The sequence below is a fragment of the Sinocyclocheilus grahami genome, unplaced genomic scaffold, assembly GCF_001515645.1.
Source record: "Sinocyclocheilus grahami isolate Dianchi unplaced genomic scaffold, SAMN03320097.WGS_v1.1 scaffold202.1, whole genome shotgun sequence".
NCBI lineage: Eukaryota > Metazoa > Chordata > Actinopteri > Cypriniformes > Cyprinidae > Sinocyclocheilus > Sinocyclocheilus grahami.
Window position 1 is genome coordinate 1365236 of NW_015505381.1, and position 21714 is coordinate 1386949.

Sequence of the window (21714 nt, forward strand, 5' to 3'; positions counted from 1 at the left end):
AATGGTTTTTATACTGTACAGACCGTATATTCCATTGCCCTACACCAGGGTTCTTCAAATCTTGCCCTGGAGGGCCAATGCGTTGCAGAGTTTAGCTCCAACTCTGATCAAACTCAGCTACCTGTGATTTTCTAATGATCCTGAAGACATTGATTAGCATGCTCAGGTGTGTTTGATTAGGGTTAGAGCTAAACTCTGCAGGAAAGTGGAACTCGTGGGCCAGATTTGAGGATCCCTGCCCTACACCAACCCTACCCCTAAACCTATCCCTCACAGGAAACTTTCTGCATTTTTACATTTTCAAAAAACTTAATTCTGTATGATTTATAAGCTTTTGTACCCGTGGGGACCACAATTTAGGTCCCCACCGTGACACGAGTCCCCATGAGTCTGTGTGTAGTCAGGTTTAAGTCCCCACCAGGATATATAAACCTGTACACACACACACGTCTCCAAACCTTTCATTGAACTCAGGGTTCAGATTTTTCTTCTTCACAGTCGTCTTTCTTTTCGTGGCCTTGCTTTTATCCGGCAGCAGAATGAGGGAGACGCAGGTGTCTAAGCTGTCCTTAGATGATGTAACCAGACCCCTGAAAACACACAAACACAGAACGTCCTCACTTCACCTCAAACTTCAGACTTACATAGGCGACTTCTAAACTTGAAATGAGTCGAAAGGGTTTCTAATTACACCGGACCTGCACGCATGGATGATCACTGTCAGCTTCTTCTGGAAGGAAAGGGAGATTTTGATCTGACCGGTGGTGGCCGCCTGCTTATTACTCAACACAGGACCTGAACCCATGGCCACTAAGGCAGCCATTTTTGAATCCAAGATCTGGATGGAAGAGAAAATGTTGATTATATTTACAGCATTGTGATACTATTTCATGGCCGAGTGACTAAAACAACCATCAAAATGAGCGCAGATAGCTCAAGTTGTCTAACCTTCAGCTGTGCCCTGAGTAACATCTGGCTCTTTGGTGAAGCTCCATCCAGATCGAGCCACTGGTCCATCAGTAGATCTGGTTTTGAAAGCAGATCTCTGATTGGTATAACCAAAGAGCCCATGGGTTGGTCCCAGGCACTTGAGAGCTGCTCAGAATGACAATAAATCAAATGAGAGTCTGAAATAATCATAATTTAAGATCTAATGCAGAAAGCCTTCTAGTTTAAACACAAATACTGTTGCATTCTCAGTGTTGCCACAAGGGGCGCAACAGCAGCATTCGCTTAAAGGGGTCATATGATGCGATTTCAATTTTTCTTTTCTCTTTGGAGTGTTACAAGCTCTTGGTGCATAAAGAAGATCTGTAAAGTTGCAAAGACTAAAGTCTCAAATCCAAAGAGATATTCTTTATAAAAGTTAAGAGTCAACCACGCCTACCTAAAACGGCTCGTTCTAACACGCCCCCACATGTCTACGTCACTATGTGGGAAGATTTGCATAATGCCGCCCAAATGTTTACGCAAAGAAAGGCGGCGTAATTTTTATTCTCACTGTAGTATTGTTGCCGCTGCCGCCATGTCGTGAAGACGCTGTGTGTTTCGTTGTGAAAGCGAAACTACTTTGTTTGGCCTTCCAAAAATGGACACGACTAGAAATCAGTGGTTAAGTTGTATTTACAACACTGTTCCAAAACAGTTTAACCCAAATATTCAGATGAGTGCAGCACATTTTATGGAGGACTGTTTCCTGATCCTGGTAGAGTAGACTACAATGCCGGCTGTTCTGACTCACAGACTGTAAGTACGTATTTTATATTTAAAGAATTTGCCACTGACGATTCAACCGCGAGTTTTGAGCAGTGTAGAGTAGCGTTCGTAGTTTGTCATTTCTCCGATCAATACTCCGATGCTGAATATTTGTTGATTATTATTCAGTGCATCATTTAATGCATGCAATCTTCACGAAATTGTATTAACTGCATTTCAGGCTAAAATATCCTCACCTTAATGACAAGTATGTCTTTTTTGGGGTCATAAACCAGAAAGTCAAATGCTTCATTCCAGTACGGAGAAGATGAGCGATCACACACCTTTAAATGTGAGAGCACAGAAAAAATCATTTAAATGAATTAAAATATTACAAATAAATTATATACCATTTAACTTTTTATAAGACTGCATGATTGCTATTATAGAAAAAAGTCTCCTGCCTTGGTTTTATAGGATGTTTCTCCAAGTACAAGTTCAGCAGCGGCTTTGGGTTCCTTTCCACTTTTCTTCAACTAGACATGTAACCATCAAGAATTAATGACAGGTTGTTATTATAAAAAAAAAAAAACTTTCATTACTTTTCCAATCATTCAAATAATGTATACTGTAAATATTTTGTTAATAAAGATAATTTATAGTCAGTGAAATACTTAATACAGTAGAATAAATATACATAGTGATATACATAATACAAATATATACAGTGGGTACGGAAAGTATTCAGACCCCCTTATATTTTTCACTCTTTGTTATATTGCAGCCATTTGCTAAAATCATTTAAGTTAATTTTTTTCCCTCATTAATGTACACACAGCACCCCATATTGACAGAAAAACTATGTAATAGATATTATATATACATATTAATATTATACATACATAAATACGTATTTTTAAATAGCTAAAAATATTGAAACATTATGGAAACAAATTCAAACATTCTACTTAATTTAGTATTGACTAGAAATTGTCTTTTATAATGCAAGCGCTATAAATGATAGGATATTGATAGTGTGTAGAAGTACAGCGACTCACAGGCAGATCATGAGCTCTTTCTAAGTAAATAAACAACAACGCTGCTGATGGCACAGACTTGTTCTGGTAGGTCTGAGAGCTTTGCATCTGCAATACCTAATAAAAAAAGACAAGTTTTAGTATTATGTCAATTTAATATATATAACAACCAACAGACTCTGTGTGCTTTCGTGCAAAACTGACTTGATCCAATCTATCCCGCTGTGTTGAGGTGGGAAGCCATTCCAGGACCAAATGGACTCGACCGTGTTTTATATCATTCAGAGTAAACCACTGGAAAAGAAAAGGCAGCGGGGACAGGTTCATGTGCTGATTGTGTTATGATCTTACAAACCAGAGCCAAATATGCTGATACTCACTTCATCATTGTACTGGGAACTGATGATATGTCCAAGTTTGAGCTTGAACCTGAACACACATGAAGACAAAGTAAAACGTCATTTATTTTATGCATCTGAAATAATGTTTTTTTTTTTTTAATGTTTAGAGTAAATTTCAGAAGATTTATCTGGTGCATATTTCACCCCAAATTCAACAGCAAATTTTTTTTTCTTCTCATCTTTCAAAAAAAGTTTTACAATTTTTTTTAAATCAACATAAATTGAAAACAAATACTACCATCATATATATGAAATATGTAATATATAATGGATCTGAAATACTGTTTAAATAAAAAATTTGGTCCCACTTTATATTAGGTGGCCTTTACTACGTACTTACATCAAAAAATAAGTACAATGTACTTATTGTGTTCATATTGTATTGCAAAACAGTTTTGCTGCTATTGAGGATACGGGTAAGGTTAGGGACAGGTTTGGTGGTATGGGTAGGTTTATGGGTGGGTTAGGGTGTAAGGGATGGGTCAACAGTGTAATTATAAATTAGTTACAGATGTATTTGCATGCAGGTATTTTTAAAAATATAAGTAAATGTAAAAACATGTATGAACGCAATAAGTGCATTGAATTAAATGATTAATTTAAATGTAAGTACATAGTAGTTAAGGCCACCTAATATAAAGTGGGACCAAAAATGTTAATTAAATAAAAGTCAAATAATTAAATTAATTGAATAAATAAAAAGTTGAATAATTTATAATATCATTAAATAAATTAAAATGGAAATAATGAGATTATGATTAAAATAATTATTGATTTTAATTAATTTAAAATCAAATATTATATCAAATAAATTCCCCCTATGGGACAGACATTAAACAATCATAACATTAGAAGAATACTGAAGTCATCCTGCCAAGTAGGACATGTTCCAACATCCTTACCATCTACACCTAAAAAATGGTATGCTGATCTAGGAACCTAAAAGTTCAAGAAATGTACCACTCAATGATGAACTGCCTTTAACTGAAAATTGAGTGCTTACTATTGTCATTTTGCATTATTGACACACTTTTTTCCTATTTAATGCTGTAAAGTTGCTTTGACACAATGTCCCTATGGGACAGACATTAAACAATCATAACATTAGAAGAATACTGAAGTCATCACAAAAATGGTATCCTGATCTAGGAACCTAAAAGTTCAAGAAATGTACCACTCAATGATGAACTGCCTTTAACTGAAAATTTAGTGTTTACTATTGTAATATTGCATTATTGACACACTTTTTTCCTATTTAATGCTGTAAAGTTGCTTTGACACAATCTGTATTGTTAAAAGCGCTGTATAAATAAAGGTGACTTGACTTGACTCACCTTGGTGCCAAAGCTGGGGTAATGGCAGGTCTTTTGGGGTCGAACGTCTGCAGAACTACTGACTTTTGACTCCTCTGCAGGAGCACTGGGGGAAACCTTCTTGTGAGACCTGTTTAACATGAAGAAATCAATCTTTCTATGATGGCCAATCATCATTATGAGTATTAATATATTACTTTGTTAATTAAAGCTAAATCAGGGTTATATCAAATCTTTAACGCACAGCTCTCACCTTGGTGCCAAAGCTGGGGTCATGGCAGGTCTTTTGGGGTCGAACGTCTGCAGAACTACTGACTTTTGACTCCTCTGCAGGAGCACTGGGGGAAACCTTCTTGTGAGACCTGTTTAACATGAAGAAATCAATCTTTCTATGATGGCCCATCATTATTATGAGTATTAATATATTACTTTGTTAATTAAAGCTAAATCAGGGTTATATCAAATCTTTAACGCACAGCTCTTCTGGTTTTTGCTCTTCATGGGCTGATCCAAATGTTTTGACTGGTTCCATGTATCCACCCTCACTGGGAGTGGAATCAGGAACTTTGCTGAGATTCTGTAAATATTAAATAATCAGAGTTATTATAGCTATCAAAAAGTTACCTAAACTAAAAAGTTAGTAAAAGACTAACTAAAACTAAAACAATTAAATAAACAATACAAATCCTTTCTGTTACTCAAAACATGCTAACTGAAATAAAATAAAATATAAAAAACTTATCTTATTTCCAGTAGTTGACAAAAACATTTTTCATTTTCATTTAGTACTTGATGTGCTGAAATAACTAAAACTGAAATAAAAATGAATAAAAACTATATAGATATTTAAAAAAGAACTAAGAACAATGACAAAAACAGACTACAAAATTACTAAAAAACTACAATAAAAACAAAAAATTTAAATAATTAAAATTAATAAGAGAGAGTGTAATAAGAGTGCTTCAATTACACTAAATTAACAAAAGTAAAATCAATAAAGAAAATGAAATAAAAAATATGGTCACCATTCATTTTCAACAAAACTAATGTTTTTTTTACCATATTTAATCATTTAAGTAAAAAGTTTAATGTTTAATGTAATATATAATGGATCTGAAATACTGTTTAAATAAAAAATTTGGTCCCACTTTATATTAGGTGGCCTTTACTACGTACTTACATCAAAAAATAAGTACAATGTACTTATTGTGTTCATATTGTATTGCAAAACAGTTTTGCTGCTATTGAGGATACGGGTAAGGTTAGGGACAGGTTTGGTGGTATGGGTAGGTTTATGGGTGGGTTAGGGTGTAAGGGATGGGTCAACAGTGTAATTATAAATTAGTTACAGATGTATTTCAAAATTACTAAAAAACTACAATAAAAACAAAAAATTTAAATAATTAAAATTAATAAGAGAGAGTGTAATAAGAGTGCTTCAATTACACTAAATTAACAAAAGTAAAATCAATAAAGAAAATGAAATAAAAAATATGGTCACCATTCATTTTCAACAAAACTAATGTTTTTTTACCATATTTAATCATTTAAGTAAAAAGTTTAATGTTTAATGTAATATATAATGGATCTGAAATACTGTTTAAATAAAAAATTTGGTCCCACTTTATATTAGGTGGCCTTTACTACGTACTTACATCAAAAAATAAGTACAATGTACTTATTGTGTTCATATTGTATTGCAAAACAGTTTTGCTGCTATTGAGGATACGGGTAAGGTTAGGGACAGGTTTGGTGGTATGGGTAGGTTTATGGGTGGGTTAGGGTGTAAGGGATGGGTCAACAGTGTAATTATAAATTAGTTACAGATGTATTTGCATGCAGGTATTTTTAAAAATATAAGTAAATGTAAAAACATGTATGAACGCAATAAGTGCATTGAATTAAATGATTAATTTAAATGTAAGTACATAGTAGTTAAGGCCACCTAATATAAAGTGGGACCAAAAATGTTAATTAAATAAAAGTCAAATAATTAAATTAATTGAATAAATAAAAAGTTGAATAATTTATAATATCATTAAATAAATTAAAATGGAAATAATGAGATTATGATTAAAATAATTATTGATTTTAATTAATTTAAAATCAAATATTATATCAAATAAATTAATAATGAATTAAAATAAAATCTTTAAGTAAATGATGCTTTATACACACACACACACTAACCTCAGTGGCAGGCTGTGTTTTGGGTACAGATGGCGTGTGATGGTCATCTATATCATGGGCGTCTGTTTGTTTCTGATGTTCTTCAGGCAGTGATACAGCAGGAATTGCTAAAGTAGAGGCTGCCAGTTCACTGACCCTGTTCATCACAAACACAAGCAGTCTGGTTTAGTTCTCCAAATGAAGCAAAATGACTTTTAAGAAATCAGTAATCAAAACAAAACAATCGAACCCTTTTGTTGGCAGCGTTTTCTTCTCAGACTCTTTACTGACTGCAGCTTGTGAGTGTTCAACAGTGACTGGAGCTTTTTCTTCCTGCTCTTCCCCCACTGAATGCTCTTCTTCAACAACAGGCTTTTTATGATGAAGGACACTTGTATCCAAACTTGAGGCCAAAATCTGATATTAAACAAGTGTAATTTAGACATTTACAAATGTCTTCTGGTCTCAACTTGACACGCCAACATGAAGCTAACTGCGAGAGATCCATATACAATATATATATTTATTTTAAGAACTGAAATGACAATTTGAAAAAGGCAGTTAGTAAGTTAATTGTATTACAGTTTAGAAACAGCAATAAGAATCATTGTTTGACCTTAAGTTGTGCCCTCAGCAGAATCTGAGTGTCAGGACCTGCTCCATCCAGACTCAACCACTGGTCCATCAGTAGATCTGGTTTTGAAAGCAGCTCTCTGATTGGTAGAACCACTGAGCCTAAGGGCTGGTCAAAGGCACTTGAAAGCTACGAGGAAACGAGAGAAAAGATGAACAAAGATCAGATCCATTATGAATATTTATTATGACATGTATAAGGGGTTTTGATGCATAATGTGTCCATGGACTATATCAATATTGAAAAGTCAAGTTAAAATTTATATTAATGTACATGGGAAAGGTCCTGTAACTAGTCGCCAGTTACTAAATGGTCCAGCAGTGTGACAAATAATATGTTTAATAATATCATTATAAATAATACACATAATTAGATAATAATATATTAAAAGTACAAATATTTAGTATAGTCTCTCAATATGTGGTATACAAATTACATAAAATAATACTAATAATGAGACAATTAATTATTATACATATTATAAATAATCGATGTAATGTATAATAAAAGCATCAAGCATAATAATTCTAAAAGGATCATTAAAAACAGTTTTAGATGGATTATATCATGTCAACTACCTAAATATCAAAACTCCATCTATTTTACCTTTATAATAAGAATCTCCTCTGTAGGCTTATGAAGCAGGAAGTGAAACGCTTCTCTCCACTCAGGAGACGTGGAGCGCTCACACACCTTTAAAAAGACCAGCAAAGAAGGTAGCTTTTATTAAGGGTCAGAAATGGACACTAAACTGATTCTTTACTAAAGGCACAAATGCCTACCTTGGTTTTATGGGAAATGTCACCTAACACCAGCTCTGCAGCAGCTTTGGGCTCCTTTCCACTCTTCTTCAGCTGCACACAAGACAGTATTAAGACAGTTCCATCTAATATAGCATAACTGTATTAGTGTGGGATGATGCGTATAAGAGACGCACCGGCAGGTCGTGAGCTCTCTCCAAGAGAATGAAGAACAGAGCAGCTGACGGCACAGATTTGTTCTGGTACGAATGCTCTGACTGTAACTGCAGAGCCTGACGTGAAGAAACCAAGAAAAGAGAACTAACACCAAAATAAACTGTAGAAAATACATTCACATTAAACATACTAAGAAATAAATAATAAACGCATTAAAATAATAGTTTTCAAATCATGACATCAAAATCGAACAAATCTAACATCTTACATGCAAAATGAGTAATTAAATGTATTATTCATTAATACAAACTGGCTAATGCATTCATTATTTTTACTGAAAGGTAAGCTATAATCTTGACACAGTGTATACATACAGCACGAGTCTCACTTGACAAGTAAAACTGAAAAAAGCAAACTACAAAACTAGCAAATGAAATGATATAAATATATAAAAATCAACATTTTTTAAATTACATAATTTAATTAAAAAAATTAAATCACCAAATAAAACACTTTACTCTGATCATCTAGATGGATTGCATACAGACCAAACTACTTTTAAAACTCAAAAACATAAATCATTCATAAGTCTGCATAATATAATATAATATAACATAATTTGTCAGATTTAATAATGACCTGTTGTAGTCTGTCAGGTTGTGTGACTGTGGGCAGCCACTCCAGAATCATGTGAACCCGGCCATGTTTGACGTCATTCAGAGAAAACCACTGACACAGAGAAAGAAAACACAATGAAATTTGCAAAACGAAAATTCAATGTTTAAATTGCTCAAAATTAGAACACTGAAGAGAATGAGGAAAGATATTAGTGATGAATCACTCACTTCGTCAGTCAGCTGAGACTGAATGATCTCCTGTAAGCTGATCTTCAGCCTGTGGCCGAGCAAAATTCATATGCAAACATGCATTACATGACATGGACCAGCATCACATCAAACATACAACACAGCAGTAATAAATGGTAATAAATTAGCTTTTATATTTATATTTCCATTTTTTTATGTTAATTTGATCTTTTAATTTTAGTTAACATTTTCATTACTTATACTGTATATACTTATTATATAAAACACGGACACATAAATGTGTGTGTGTGTTTATTTTATTTTTATTTAGTTATATTAAATATATTTTATATATTATTTATATATGTGTTATATATATATATATATATTTTTTATTAAGTGATTTTAGGCAAAATTTATTAAAGCAACATTTCTAATTTTTGTTTAAACTTCTCATCTAATATTTATATTTAATTTCAGCTTTATTTCAATGAACACAAAGATTTTTTTTATAGTTTTAGTTTTAGTTAGCAATAACAACGCTGCCACATACCTCCCTAAAAAGTCGTCTTTGTCCATATCCTTGTCGAAAACCTCCAGAAGGACATCAGAGGTAGACCTGGAGGTCAGAACCAGCTGGAAAAAGCATTGATATTATTTTTAAAACCATTTTTAACATCAACTAAACCTCTGAGGACCTAAACCCACCTCATACATCTCGTTCCAGACGGGGTTGAGGTTCTCCTTGATCACATGACTCTTAAAGATTTTGTCTCCGATATGGATCTTAACATACGGGTCGCTCTTACCCTTCACCATCCCTCCCATCATCTTGTCCTTCGCTACCAGATCTTCAGCTTCCAGCAGGTGGAGGCGGAGCACGCCCTAAAAAAACATCAAATCACCCCACTGTGTTGGTATGTTTGCATTTATAAGCCATATTAACAGTCCACCATCCATCTGAACATTCCTCACCTCGGCACCAAAGCTGGGGTCAGGGCTGGTGTGCAAGGGTCGAAGGTCATCTGAACTGGAAACTTCTGGGACCTCTGTGACCTCAGGGACTTCCTCCTCTTCTGGGACTGACACAGAGGAAGTCCTGCTGACAGGAGATGGTGGGACCTCCTTAATACTAGACCTAAAAACCCCCAAACAATCACAGACACACACACACGTCAAAGTCAAAGTACGTTTATTGTCTTTTCGCTCTTATGTGGCCACAGAAGTTACATAAAATGCAACGATATGAACAGGAAACATTGTTTCTCTTAAACATCAATCAAGAAATATCCATAAACACACTTAACAGTCAACTATAATCAATAAACAACCACACTTACTTAAATACATATGTTTACGGTAACAATTATTATTAATTATTACTATTAACAGTCCATGGATTTCATCATCAATTTTTAAGAGAAATAACGAATGAAATATCAGTTGTCAGTTCTGTAGATCTATTTATTTTAATTTGGAACTTCAGTTTAAGGCACTGTTTATTAAATATGATCAATAAAGAAATGTTTGAGGGCTCTATGATTTGAAATTCTCCTCCTCTCACTCCTGCACTAATTCCTCCTCTGGTTTTCTTCTAAAGCTGGACGCTTCAGGATGTTTGGGCTCCTCATGGTCTTCAGAGCTCTCCGTCTCTTTAGGGCAAAGAATCTACGACATAAGATAACACCACATCAAGTACAAAACACTTCAAAGGCACAGTTCAAGCCAACATCAAGCACTACTGATCAAACTGTATTGTTTTCTATTTGAAAACTCATTTTTAAATGATATTTTGCAGAATGCACAGGCTGCTCTTAGTTAGTAGTCAGTTAGATTTTTGTTTTGAAAACAGATTAAAAAAAAAAACTTTTTTAAGATCAAGTAAAGAAAATGCACTTAATATATTTTAAAGTAATTTTAATGAATAATTCTTAAATCAAGATGCATTTACATGAGAAGCAACGTGACATAAGTCGTCTTGTTTTTTGTGAAACTCAACAAAATGGTTATGATTAAAACAAGAATATCTGCCAAACTGCTCAGAAAAATTTAATTGAAACGGACATTTTTAATACCACATTGACAGATATTTGTTCTTGTTTTAAGCAGAAACTCACTTAATTTAGTTCAGTTTCTCAGAAAACGATTACCTTTTTTTTGCATCTTATGTGTCTTGATTTAAGTATGTTTAGATATTTGTATTGGAATGCAAAAATATAGAAGATAGAAGAAGATATTCAATTTTTGCAATGCATGACTGTATGAATGTAAGGCCTTTTTAAAACCTTAAATTGTGGAAGGGTGAATTAAGACTTTTTAAGACCGGCAGAAACCCCGTAAAAGAAATTAATACTTTTATTCAGGAATTCATGCATTACATTGATCAAAAGTGAGAGTAAAGATGTTTCTAATGTTTTAAATGTTTTAAAATAAATGCTGTTCTTTTGAACTTTCTATTCATCAAAAACAAATAAAAAATTAAAAATGGAAAATAAATGCATCGTGGTTTCCAAAAAAACTAAAATTAGGCAGCAATGGAGAGTAATGAGTAAGAATAATGGCAGCTGAAAATTAAGCTTTGCATCACAGAAATAAATTACATTTTAGAATATATTAAAATAGAAAACCATTATTTTAAATTGTAATAATATTTCACAATATTACTGTTTTTACTGTATTTCTGATCAGATTAATGGTAAGCAGAAGAGACTTTTTTTTTAAACTTTAAAATCACAGAATGTGTGTGTGTTTTACCTTCAGCTGAGCTCTGAGCAGAATCTGACTCTGGGGTGACGCTCCATCCAGATCGAGCCACTGATCCAGCATCAGATCTGCTTCAGAGAGAAGCTCTTTGATGGGAATCACCACAGATCCCAGAGACAAGTCCCAATTGTGGGACAACTGACGAGAAAAAGTGAGGTAGAAAGGTTAAAGTCAGGTGGTAAGGTGCGTTGCAAGCCAAACACTACAGTCGTATAACGTCAAAATGTGCTGTTTGCATTCTCTTACCTTCACAACAAGGTCTTCATTCAATGGATCTCGAACCAGGAAGTGAAATGCCTCGTCCCATTGGGGAGAGCTGGTGCGGTCAGAGACCTACATCACACAGTGTCAGTAAAGAAAAGGAAAGTCAACTGTGTCCACACATCATTAATCAATAATCAATTCAAGAGCAAAAACAGTTTCTTACAAGTGAGAGTAAAGATGTTTCTAATGTTTTAAATGTTTTAAAATAAATGCTGTTCTTTTGAACTTTCTATTCATCAAAAACAAATAAAAAATTTAAAATGGAAAATAAATGCATCGTGGTTTCCAAAAAAACTAAAATTAGGCAGCAACGGAGAGTAATGAGTAAGAATAATGGCAGCTGAAAATTAAGCTTTGCATCACAGAAATAAATGACATTTTAGAATATATTAAAATAGAAAACCATTATTTTAAATTGTAATAATATTTCACAATATTACTGTTTTTACTGTATTTCTGATCAGATTAATGGTAAGCAGAAGAGACTTTTTTTTTAAACTTTAAAATCACAGAATGTGTGTGTGTTTTACCTTCAGCTGAGCTCTGAGCAGAATCTGACTCTGGGGTGACGCTCCATCCAGATCGAGCCACTGATCCAGCATCAGATCTGCTTCAGAGAGAAGCTCTTTGATGGGAATCACCACAGATCCCAGAGACAAGTCCCAATTGTGGGACAACTGACGAGAAAAAGTGAGGTAGAAAGGTTAAAGTCAGGTGGTAAGGTGCGTTGCAAGCCAAACACTACAGTCGTATAACGTCAAAATGTGCTGTTTGCATTCTCTTACCTTCACAACAAGGTCTTCATTCAATGGATCTCGAACCAGGAAGTGAAATGCCTCGTCCCATTGGGGAGAGCTGGTGCGGTCAGAGACCTACATCACACAGTGTCAGTAAAGAAAAGGAAAGTCAACTGTGTCCACACATCATTAATCAATAATCAATTCAAGAGCAAAAACAGTTTCTTACCGTGGTTCTATGAGAAGTTCCTCTCAAAACCAGCTCAGCACCAACTTTAGGCTCCTTTCCACTCTTCTTCAACTAAACACACAGAGACATTAAGATTGACTGATTTACTGATACTTTTAATCAATTTAATTCAATGCATCTTTGCTAAATAAACAATCATTTATATATCAAAAATAGCAGCCCTAAGATCATTTGAGAAATGTTTGACTTCATATTGAGATCTCTGTCTTCTGATTGCACACTGTATCTTGGCAAATCTAAGCACAGTTATGCGATCGAGGAGAACCATGCAAGATTACAAGATCTCCATTTGCTCTCAACAACTGAGATGTTAAAGAGATATCACTCACAGGAAGCTCATGCGCGCGCTCCACATACACAAACAAGAGAGCGGCAGTCGGCACTGTCTTATTCAGGTACGAGCTCTTTGACTGGTACTGCAACACCTGAAGAATAAATCAGTTTGTTTTATCAATGCATTGTCAACACAGACAGACAGTGAACGAGGACGAGAGACAGTTCTGCTCACCTGCTGGAGTTTCTCTGGTTGTGTTACAGTGGGCAGCCATTCCAGAGCGAGATGAACACGGCCACGCTTAACATCGCTCAGAGTAAACCACTGACACACAGTCACAAAAGCATATGAATCAGTATATTAATGCAGCTTATTTTTAGACGTATTACTACAAATGCACATATACTCACTTCGTTAATGTATTCGGAGCTAATTATATCACTCAGATTCATCTTCAGCCTAAAAGAAAAATAATACATCCCTAAATAATGCGAAAACAAAATTTAGAATTCTTATGGATTATATTGACAGCAGCCCTCATACCTGCCCATAAAGTCATCTTTCATGTCCATGTCCCTATCAAAAACTTCCAAGGTCAACTCCTGACCAGGAAGCTGCGTCAAAACCACCTTAAAAATATCAATGGGAAATAAAAAAGTTCAAATGACTTTGCCATGCTGTCAAACAATCATTTGGTAAAGATTCTGCAGCTTAAATAAGTAAAAAGTCCACTTGCATAGCAAGCAATTTGTATACAGACTAATATTTTTTTATAAAAAATAGCATATAAACTGTATGTAATTATAGACATTAACAATTATTTTTTATATTATATATTTTTTTACATTTATATATATATAGTATTATTATTTAGATAAATATAGTATTATAAATATATATAGTATTATTATATATATAGCATTATTTTTATTATATATATATATATATTTGAACATTTGCATAGGACATAATTTGCAGTATATACTGTATACGGACTACTATTTATTTATTTATTTTATTTTTTTAATAAAGGTTTTAATTATTTTAAATAGCATGTAAACAGTATATATATCCACTGGCATGCAAGTTATTTTTAGAGTTAATTAAAAACTATTTTAATATCATTTTTAATACTTGGTTTTTGTGTCAATCACTTCTTTACGCTTGTAAAGCCCTTGAATTGCATTGTGAACAGTACGCAACATGCAAAAATACACATTTCAAACATTGTTGCATGACCATATTACATTTTTAAAACAAATAAACATAAATATATTATGCCTATTTAATTCAATATGTCATATCCAGTTATCATTTTGGAAATAAATACGGTTCTTTTATATTTGTGATTCAAGTTTTTTATGAAAATGACTTTGATTGTATACAGCATTTTTTTAGCAAATGACTGCATGGCTAAAGAAAATATAAAATATACGTACATACTAAAAACGGCATAAATTGCATGAGTAGTATGGCAGCATGCCATTCCAGACAAAGCCATAGTGCCTAGAGTTGATTTCTAAATGTATTTCCCAGCAGTCCCACCTCATACATCTCGTTCCAGACGGGGTTGAGGTTCTCCTTGATCACTTGACTTTTAAAGGTTTCACCTCCGACTTGGATCTTGACATACGGGTCACTCTTGCCCTTCACCATGTTTTTAAAACAAATAAACATAAATATATTATGCCTATTTAATTCAATATGTCATATCCAGTTATCATTTTGGAAATAAATACGGTTCTTTTATATTTGTGATTCAAGTTTTTTATGAAAATGACTTTGATTGTATACAGCATTTTTTTAGCAAATGGCTGCATGGCTAAAGAAAATATAAAATATACGTACATACTAAAAACGGCATAAATTGCATGAGTAGTATGGCAGCATGCCATTCCAGACAAAGCCATAGTGCCTAGAGTTGATTTCTAAATGTATTTCCCAGCAGTCCCACCTCATACATCTCGTTCCAGACGGGGTTGAGGTTCTCCTTGATCACTTGACTTTTAAAGGTTTCACCTCCGACTTGGATCTTGACATACGGGTCACTCTTGCCCTTCACCATCCCACCCATAAGATTGTCCTTCGCGACCAGATTTTGACCCTCCACGAGGTGGATACGCAGCATCCCCTACAGGAACAAAGGACAGATGATTTTAGGGTTGGTTATGATCGACTGGATGTTGATTTCAGTACTCGTATGGCTAATGCGATACATTATTAATAGCACAGAGATATTGATAGTGCTGACTAATGGATCTGCACACCTCAGTGGCGAAGCTGGGATGGGGCGTCGTCTTCTGTGGACGAGAGGCAGAACTCTTTGAAAGAGGGTCACTGGAGAGGAGAGAGGCAGCTGCAGCGGCTTCATTCAACCAGAGCACCTGCAGGAAATGACATCAACACCGAATGAGAGTCTTTCCAAATATAATAGATTTGAAATCTGTACACTACTGTTTAAGCAGTTTTTAAAAAATAAATTAATACTTTTATTCAGCAAAGATGCGTTCAATTGATTAAAAGTGACTTTTAGAATGTTCAAAATGATTTCAATTTCAAATGCTGTTCTTTTAAATTTTCTATTCATCAAAAAAATCCTGAAAAGTGTATTATGGTTTCCACAAAAATATGAAGCAGCACAACATGTTTCTTGAGCTGCATATTAGAATAGTTTCTGAAGGATCATGAGACACTGAAGAGTAATGAAGCTGAAAATTCAGCTTTGATACAAACGCGTGTGTGTGATATATTGTGTACTCAAGCTTGCGTATCGTGTGTCAGATGAATTTACCCTGAGCACTGTGTTGATGTGGATGCGGCTCTTTGGACCAGAATTCTCCAGATTGAACCACTCATCCAAATTCAGATCTTGACAAGAGAGAAGACGGGAAACAGGAACGGACAGACTTCCCAAAACCTGAACACGGTCATTATCCTTCACCTGAAAGAGATGGAAAATGTACTAAGAACTAGCAAAATTCACATTTGGAGACAAACACGGTCAGTATTCGAATATTTATTTGAACAGTATTTAGAGCCGTCGGATTGTAAACAGGTCAGAAGACGGTTAGAAAACCAGGCAGATGATGTTAGGATACCTGTACGTTAATGTCCTGCTTGCTTGGATCTCTGATGAAGAAAGTGAAAGCATCCTCCCACTGGGGGTTCACCGTATTCCAGCAAATCTGGAGGAAGGGAAATAAGTGAGCGAGAAGAGCGGGTCACATGGGAAAGATTATTTGGGACGGATAGTAGGTGTGCGTTTTACCCGGCTGTCACGAGTAACATCTTGCACTCCGATTTGAACGATCGGATTGGGATCCTTATTGCCTTTCTTCATCTGGAAATCAGAAGAAACAGGTACAAACTTTAACTCATTCATATACATTGGGTACGGAAAGTATTCAGACCCCCTTAAATTTTTCACTCTTTGTTATATTGCATCCATTTGCTAAAATCATTTAAGTTCATTTTTTTCCCTCATTAATGTACACAGAGCACCCCATATTGACAGAAAAACACAGAATTGTTGACATTTTTGCAGATTTATTAAAAAAGAAAAACTGAAATATCACATGGTCCTAAGTATTCAGACCCTTTGCTGTGACACTCATATATTTAACGCAGGTGCTGTCCATTTCTTCTGATCATCCTGGAGATGGTTCTACACCTTCATTTGAGTCCAGCTGTGTGTGATTATACTGATTGGACTTGATTAGCAAAGCCACACACCTGTCTATATAAGACCTTACAACTCACAGTGCATGTCAGAGCAAATGAGAATCACGAGGTCAAAGGAACTGCCTGAAGAGCACAAATACAGTTAGTAAGTGATTCTATACACCAAGTTCAGTGTCGGTAATATTTTTAATGTTTTTGAAAGAACTCTCTTATGCTCACCAAGGCTGCATTTATTTAATCAAAAATACAGTAAAGCCAGTAATATTGTAGAATATTTTTACAATTTCAAATAACCGTCTTCTATTTGAATATATGTTAAAATGTCATTTATTCCTGTGATCAAAGCTGAATTTTCAGCATCATTACTCCAGTCTTCAGTGTCACATGATCCTTCAGAAATCATTCTAATATGCTGATTTGCTGCTCAAGAAACATTTCTTATTATTATCAATGATGAAAACCGTTGCGCTGCTTTGTATTTTTGAGGAATCAGGATTATTTGCTGAACAGAAATCTGTTCTTACCTTGTAACTGGCTTTACTGTCATATTTGAACAACTTAATGCATCTTTGTTGCATAAAATTATTCATTTCTTTTTTTTAAATCTTACGTCAAACTTTTGAACGTTTAAATATTATGTTACATACTCGAAATACTGTACACTTTCATCTGAACATCATGAGAAAAGCGGTATGCCAAATGAGCAGCATATGTAAATATCCAGTAATCATGAAATACGATATATTTTGACACTATTATATTGATACCATGAATGCATACATGATAAAATGCACTTTATTGGTGGTCAAGAATTAACTTCTTTGTCAAATGCAGTACATATACTGACAGCACATGATTTCAGGTGGAGCTTTTTACTTTTCTCACAGAGTAAATCCCCATAGACTTTCATTATACAATGAGTGGATTACTGCAAACACAATTTTTGCTTGAGAACCCAGGAACGAGTCTAAATTATTATCTGTGATCACTGACATCATACAACAGAAAAACCGAACACACAATGAAGCCAGAACATTCATTTGAAATCCTCCAGACCACAGCACTGTAAGCTTGAGCGCTTTGGGATGTTCACTCGATGCAAGCGCGTACTTTTTTCAAGTGTTTTAAGTATCAGTGTGTTCCTCTAAGTAACCTCTTTTGCCCTTGCACTTCTGGTAAAATATTCTGGATGCGGGAAACAGTGCAAGTGCTTTCACAAAGTGAAATAAGCCGAATAAGTGAAGTTATATAATCTAGAGTTACACTTAATAGTTTCTGTAGACATGGCTGCAGTCCTCCTTTTACTCTGTTTCAGAGTTGGGCGTCTGCCGGTCTGCTGCCAAACGTAAAAGGGAAATGGCAGGTTGTGGGTAACCAGAGGCATTCACACACACACACACACAGACAGACACACACACACACACACACACACATGGACGTTTGCTTTTACCATCATGGTGGGGCTTTCCTTTGACTTCTATTGTTTGTTATACTGCACTAATTATGCTTTCTAGACCCTAACTCTACATTTAACCCTCACAGAAAAATTTTCAGACATTCATTGAGACATTATTTAGTATGTTTATTAAGCAATTTTCCTTAAAGGGACTGTTGGCTTGTCCACAAAGTAGAGTAAGTTCAGATTTCACTTCCTTTTCAGGTACAAAGGCGAGAAAATCAGACCCACATACACAACCGTTCAAAGGTTTAGGGCTTGATTTCTTTTTCTTTTTAAAGAAATTCATATTTTATTTGGCAAGGACACAATCAGTTGATCAAAAGTGACATTTATAATGTTACAATTTCATTTCTGTTCTTTTGAGATTTCTATTCATCATGGTTTCATTTGAACTGTTTTCAGTGTTGATAATTAGAAATGTTTCTTGACCATCAAATCAACATATTCAAACGATTTCTGAAAGAATAATGTGACACTGAAGACTGGAGAAATTATGCTGAAAATTCAGCTTTGCGTCACAGGAATAAATTACATATTAAAGTAAACTAAAATAGAAAATTGTCATTTGAAATTGTAAAAATATTTCATAATGTTACAATTTTCATTTCTGTTCTTTTGAGATTTCTATTCATCATGGTTTCATTTGAACTGTTTTCAGCGTTGATAATTAGAAATGTTTCTTGACCATCAAATCAACATATTCGAACGATTTCTGAAGAATAATGTGACACTGAAGACTGGAGAAATTATGCTGAAAATTCAGCTTTGCGTCACAGGAATAAATTACATATTAAAGTAAACTAAAATAGAAAATTGTCATTTGAAATTGTAAAAATATTTCATAATGTTACTCTTTTTACTGCATTTTTGATCAAATATACGCAGCCTTAAACTTCCGTTGTTGTCATATAAAGCTAAATATAAAAACATCATTATTTTATTTTATTTAAAGCTAATTTTTACTTTTACCATTTTAAAATGTTAAAAGCACAATATTTTTATTTATGAATAATTTTTCCAATCAATGACATGCCCAGATGTCCACAAAAGCAGGTTTTAGCCAGATTTAACACACCTGTCTGTGGGGACAATATGTGTGTGTGGTGTGTGCGTTAGAACAGAGAGTGCAGCAGGAAGAGGATGTGAGAGTATTACTCACAGGAAGTGCCTCAGCCTTGTCCAGATACACTGCCAAGATGGCTGCTGAGGGCGGCTTTGCTGTTTTACTCACCACACTTTCATTTCTCTTCAGAACCTGAGCGGGAGAGAAAAAAAATGAGGGCAATGTAGGGAGGAGCAAACCAACTGCAAGAAATTCTGTTTGTATTTCAAGCTTTCAATCTCTAAACACATTTGAGGTTTCCTGGGATTGGATAACGGGTGGAGTAGACGAACACACTGTTTGCATGTGTGTTGAACAGAGCACACCCATTTCCAACAAAACCCCCTGTGTTCTGTGTATGTGCAGTGTTGCAAGACCTCTTCCAGTCGCTCTGTGTCGGTTTCTAGCGTTAGCCACTCCAGTCTGAGATGAACCCGTCCTGTAGGGGTGTCCTTCAACGTGAACCACTAAGAAGGAGACATTAATACAGACTACAACAAACTTATGACTGATATTGTGAAAAAAGACATCAATGTTCAATAAATAAGCTGGTCGTAATTGCAAAAGACTCACAACCTTGTCAGGATTTATTTTGCAATAATGAACACGTTACACAGCGACTTACCAAATAAACAAATAAATCTTACTTTCAGCTAAAAATGTTTTATTATGTAAGAAAAGAGAGCATAGAGTGGTATGAGATCAGTGTTAATTTTGTATTATTTATGTACTATTATAGTATTCATTAATAATTTTAATTAGCTTTTTTATTTTCAGTTTTTATTTTAATTAAAGTTTTTGTAATCGTGTTACGTGCTTTTGTCATTTTTATATTTCTTTTTTTTTTCCAGTTTTACTTTTTGTAATTTTAATACTTCAGCTTTAACTTTATTTCAAGGCAAAATGTTCAAGTTTTATAAGGTTTATTTTATTTCAGCTTTATACCAATTACCGAAAAGTTTTAGTTTTAGTTACTGATAACACTGCAAGAGTTATAAAAATCAGTAAATAAAAGTTCCTCATCATTAAAATATTTGACTGGAGAATGCCATAATGGGCCAATCAGAATCAAGCATTCATCCATGTCATAATCATATTCATAAACGATAATAACGGCAATATACAAAACATGGGTTATGATTTTAGTGGTTTGTAACAGATTGGTTCATTAATATAAAATTCACATCATGTGGTGAAAGATATGCATGGACTTGCAAACCAAACCACACACAGGAGAAAACAGTGCACTGGAATATTAATAAACTTTCTCACCTCATCCACTATTTGAGATTTCTTCACAATCCCCAAGTCTAACTTTGTTCTGCGCACAAGTGAAATAAAGAGAAGCAATGCAAAGATGAGAATAGTGTGAGATCAGCAAACAGCTAAAAACAAAGGTGAGTTTATGGTAATGATCGTTTATAGTTATAGGACATTACGAATTAATGTTTAGAAAATGAAAATCTGGAACAGATCTATACAAAAGAGGTCATATCATGATGCATTTTTCAGAAACTTTTGGAATGAAAAAGTTTTTAGCTGCAACAAACCTTGACTAACATTACACGTGAACTTCAGGGCGAACAAAAAGTAAGATATGACCCCTTTTAAAGAATAAATGAGAGACGGATAGACAGTGACATGGTACCTGCCCAGGAAATCATCATGATCAGGATCTTTATCAAACACTTCCACCTCTAGCTCCTGACCAGGCACCTCATGAACGATGACCTGACAGACACACACGCATGCATGAAACACCAAACACACACCTACAGTAACAGCATGAGTAATCAAAGACAAAATGTGGCGTAAATGGTTCTACATTTGAGCTGAAAGACACAGATACACATGAGAATAAGATGTTCATCACATTTACATCATACATTGATATCAAATCTTACTGCTTTTTTGTTCTTATTATAATGTGGTGTCATTTTAACACGCACCTCATACATTTCATCCCATTTGGGACTGAGCGTGTTGTCCAGATGGCGGGATTTGAAGGTTTGCGGGCCGACTCTGAGCACGGCATACGGGTCAGACATACCCGCCATCACACTGTTATCCTTCGAAGCCAGGCCATCAGCCTCCACCAAGTGAATGCGCACAACTCCCTTCATAAAGAAAGATGCACAGAATGAGACTGCAGGGCAGAGAAATGTTTTCATTTTTAACATCAAATCAGCATATTAGAATGATTTCTGAAGAA

The 21714-nt window shown here is 34.5% G+C and overlaps 1 protein-coding gene across 1 annotated transcript in view; it reads right to left on the minus strand.

Annotated features, from left to right (window-relative positions):
• The window catches only part of LOC107595448 (extended synaptotagmin-1-like), a 33705-nt gene that overhangs the window by 7330 nt on the left and 4661 nt on the right, over positions 1–21714 (minus strand). The window contains exons 8-48 of the mRNA XM_016285851.1: positions 21452–21619; positions 21151–21233; positions 20775–20823; positions 19880–19969; positions 19560–19655; positions 16529–16600; positions 16359–16445; positions 16052–16201; positions 15528–15644; positions 15215–15391; positions 13804–13889; positions 13671–13719; positions 13495–13584; positions 13316–13411; positions 12966–13037; positions 12785–12871; positions 12530–12676; positions 10537–10640; positions 9948–10110; positions 9681–9857; positions 9526–9608; positions 9012–9060; positions 8806–8895; positions 8187–8282; positions 8032–8103; positions 7856–7942; positions 7232–7378; positions 6866–7032; positions 6637–6772; positions 4923–5023; positions 4691–4808; positions 4468–4599; positions 3981–4072; positions 3113–3161; positions 2937–3026; positions 2754–2849; positions 2160–2231; positions 1953–2039; positions 949–1095; positions 699–838; positions 459–590 (exon numbers count right to left, since the gene is read on the minus strand). Coding sequence (XP_016141337.1) covers positions 459–590; positions 699–838; positions 949–1095; positions 1953–2039; positions 2160–2231; positions 2754–2849; positions 2937–3026; positions 3113–3161; positions 3981–4072; positions 4468–4599; positions 4691–4808; positions 4923–5023; positions 6637–6772; positions 6866–7032; positions 7232–7378; positions 7856–7942; positions 8032–8103; positions 8187–8282; positions 8806–8895; positions 9012–9060; positions 9526–9608; positions 9681–9857; positions 9948–10110; positions 10537–10640; positions 12530–12676; positions 12785–12871; positions 12966–13037; positions 13316–13411; positions 13495–13584; positions 13671–13719; positions 13804–13889; positions 15215–15391; positions 15528–15644; positions 16052–16201; positions 16359–16445; positions 16529–16600; positions 19560–19655; positions 19880–19969; positions 20775–20823; positions 21151–21233; positions 21452–21619 — 4343 coding nt within the window. The remainder of the gene's footprint in view (positions 1–458; positions 591–698; positions 839–948; positions 1096–1952; positions 2040–2159; positions 2232–2753; positions 2850–2936; positions 3027–3112; positions 3162–3980; positions 4073–4467; positions 4600–4690; positions 4809–4922; positions 5024–6636; positions 6773–6865; positions 7033–7231; positions 7379–7855; positions 7943–8031; positions 8104–8186; positions 8283–8805; positions 8896–9011; positions 9061–9525; positions 9609–9680; positions 9858–9947; positions 10111–10536; positions 10641–12529; positions 12677–12784; positions 12872–12965; positions 13038–13315; positions 13412–13494; positions 13585–13670; positions 13720–13803; positions 13890–15214; positions 15392–15527; positions 15645–16051; positions 16202–16358; positions 16446–16528; positions 16601–19559; positions 19656–19879; positions 19970–20774; positions 20824–21150; positions 21234–21451; positions 21620–21714) is intronic.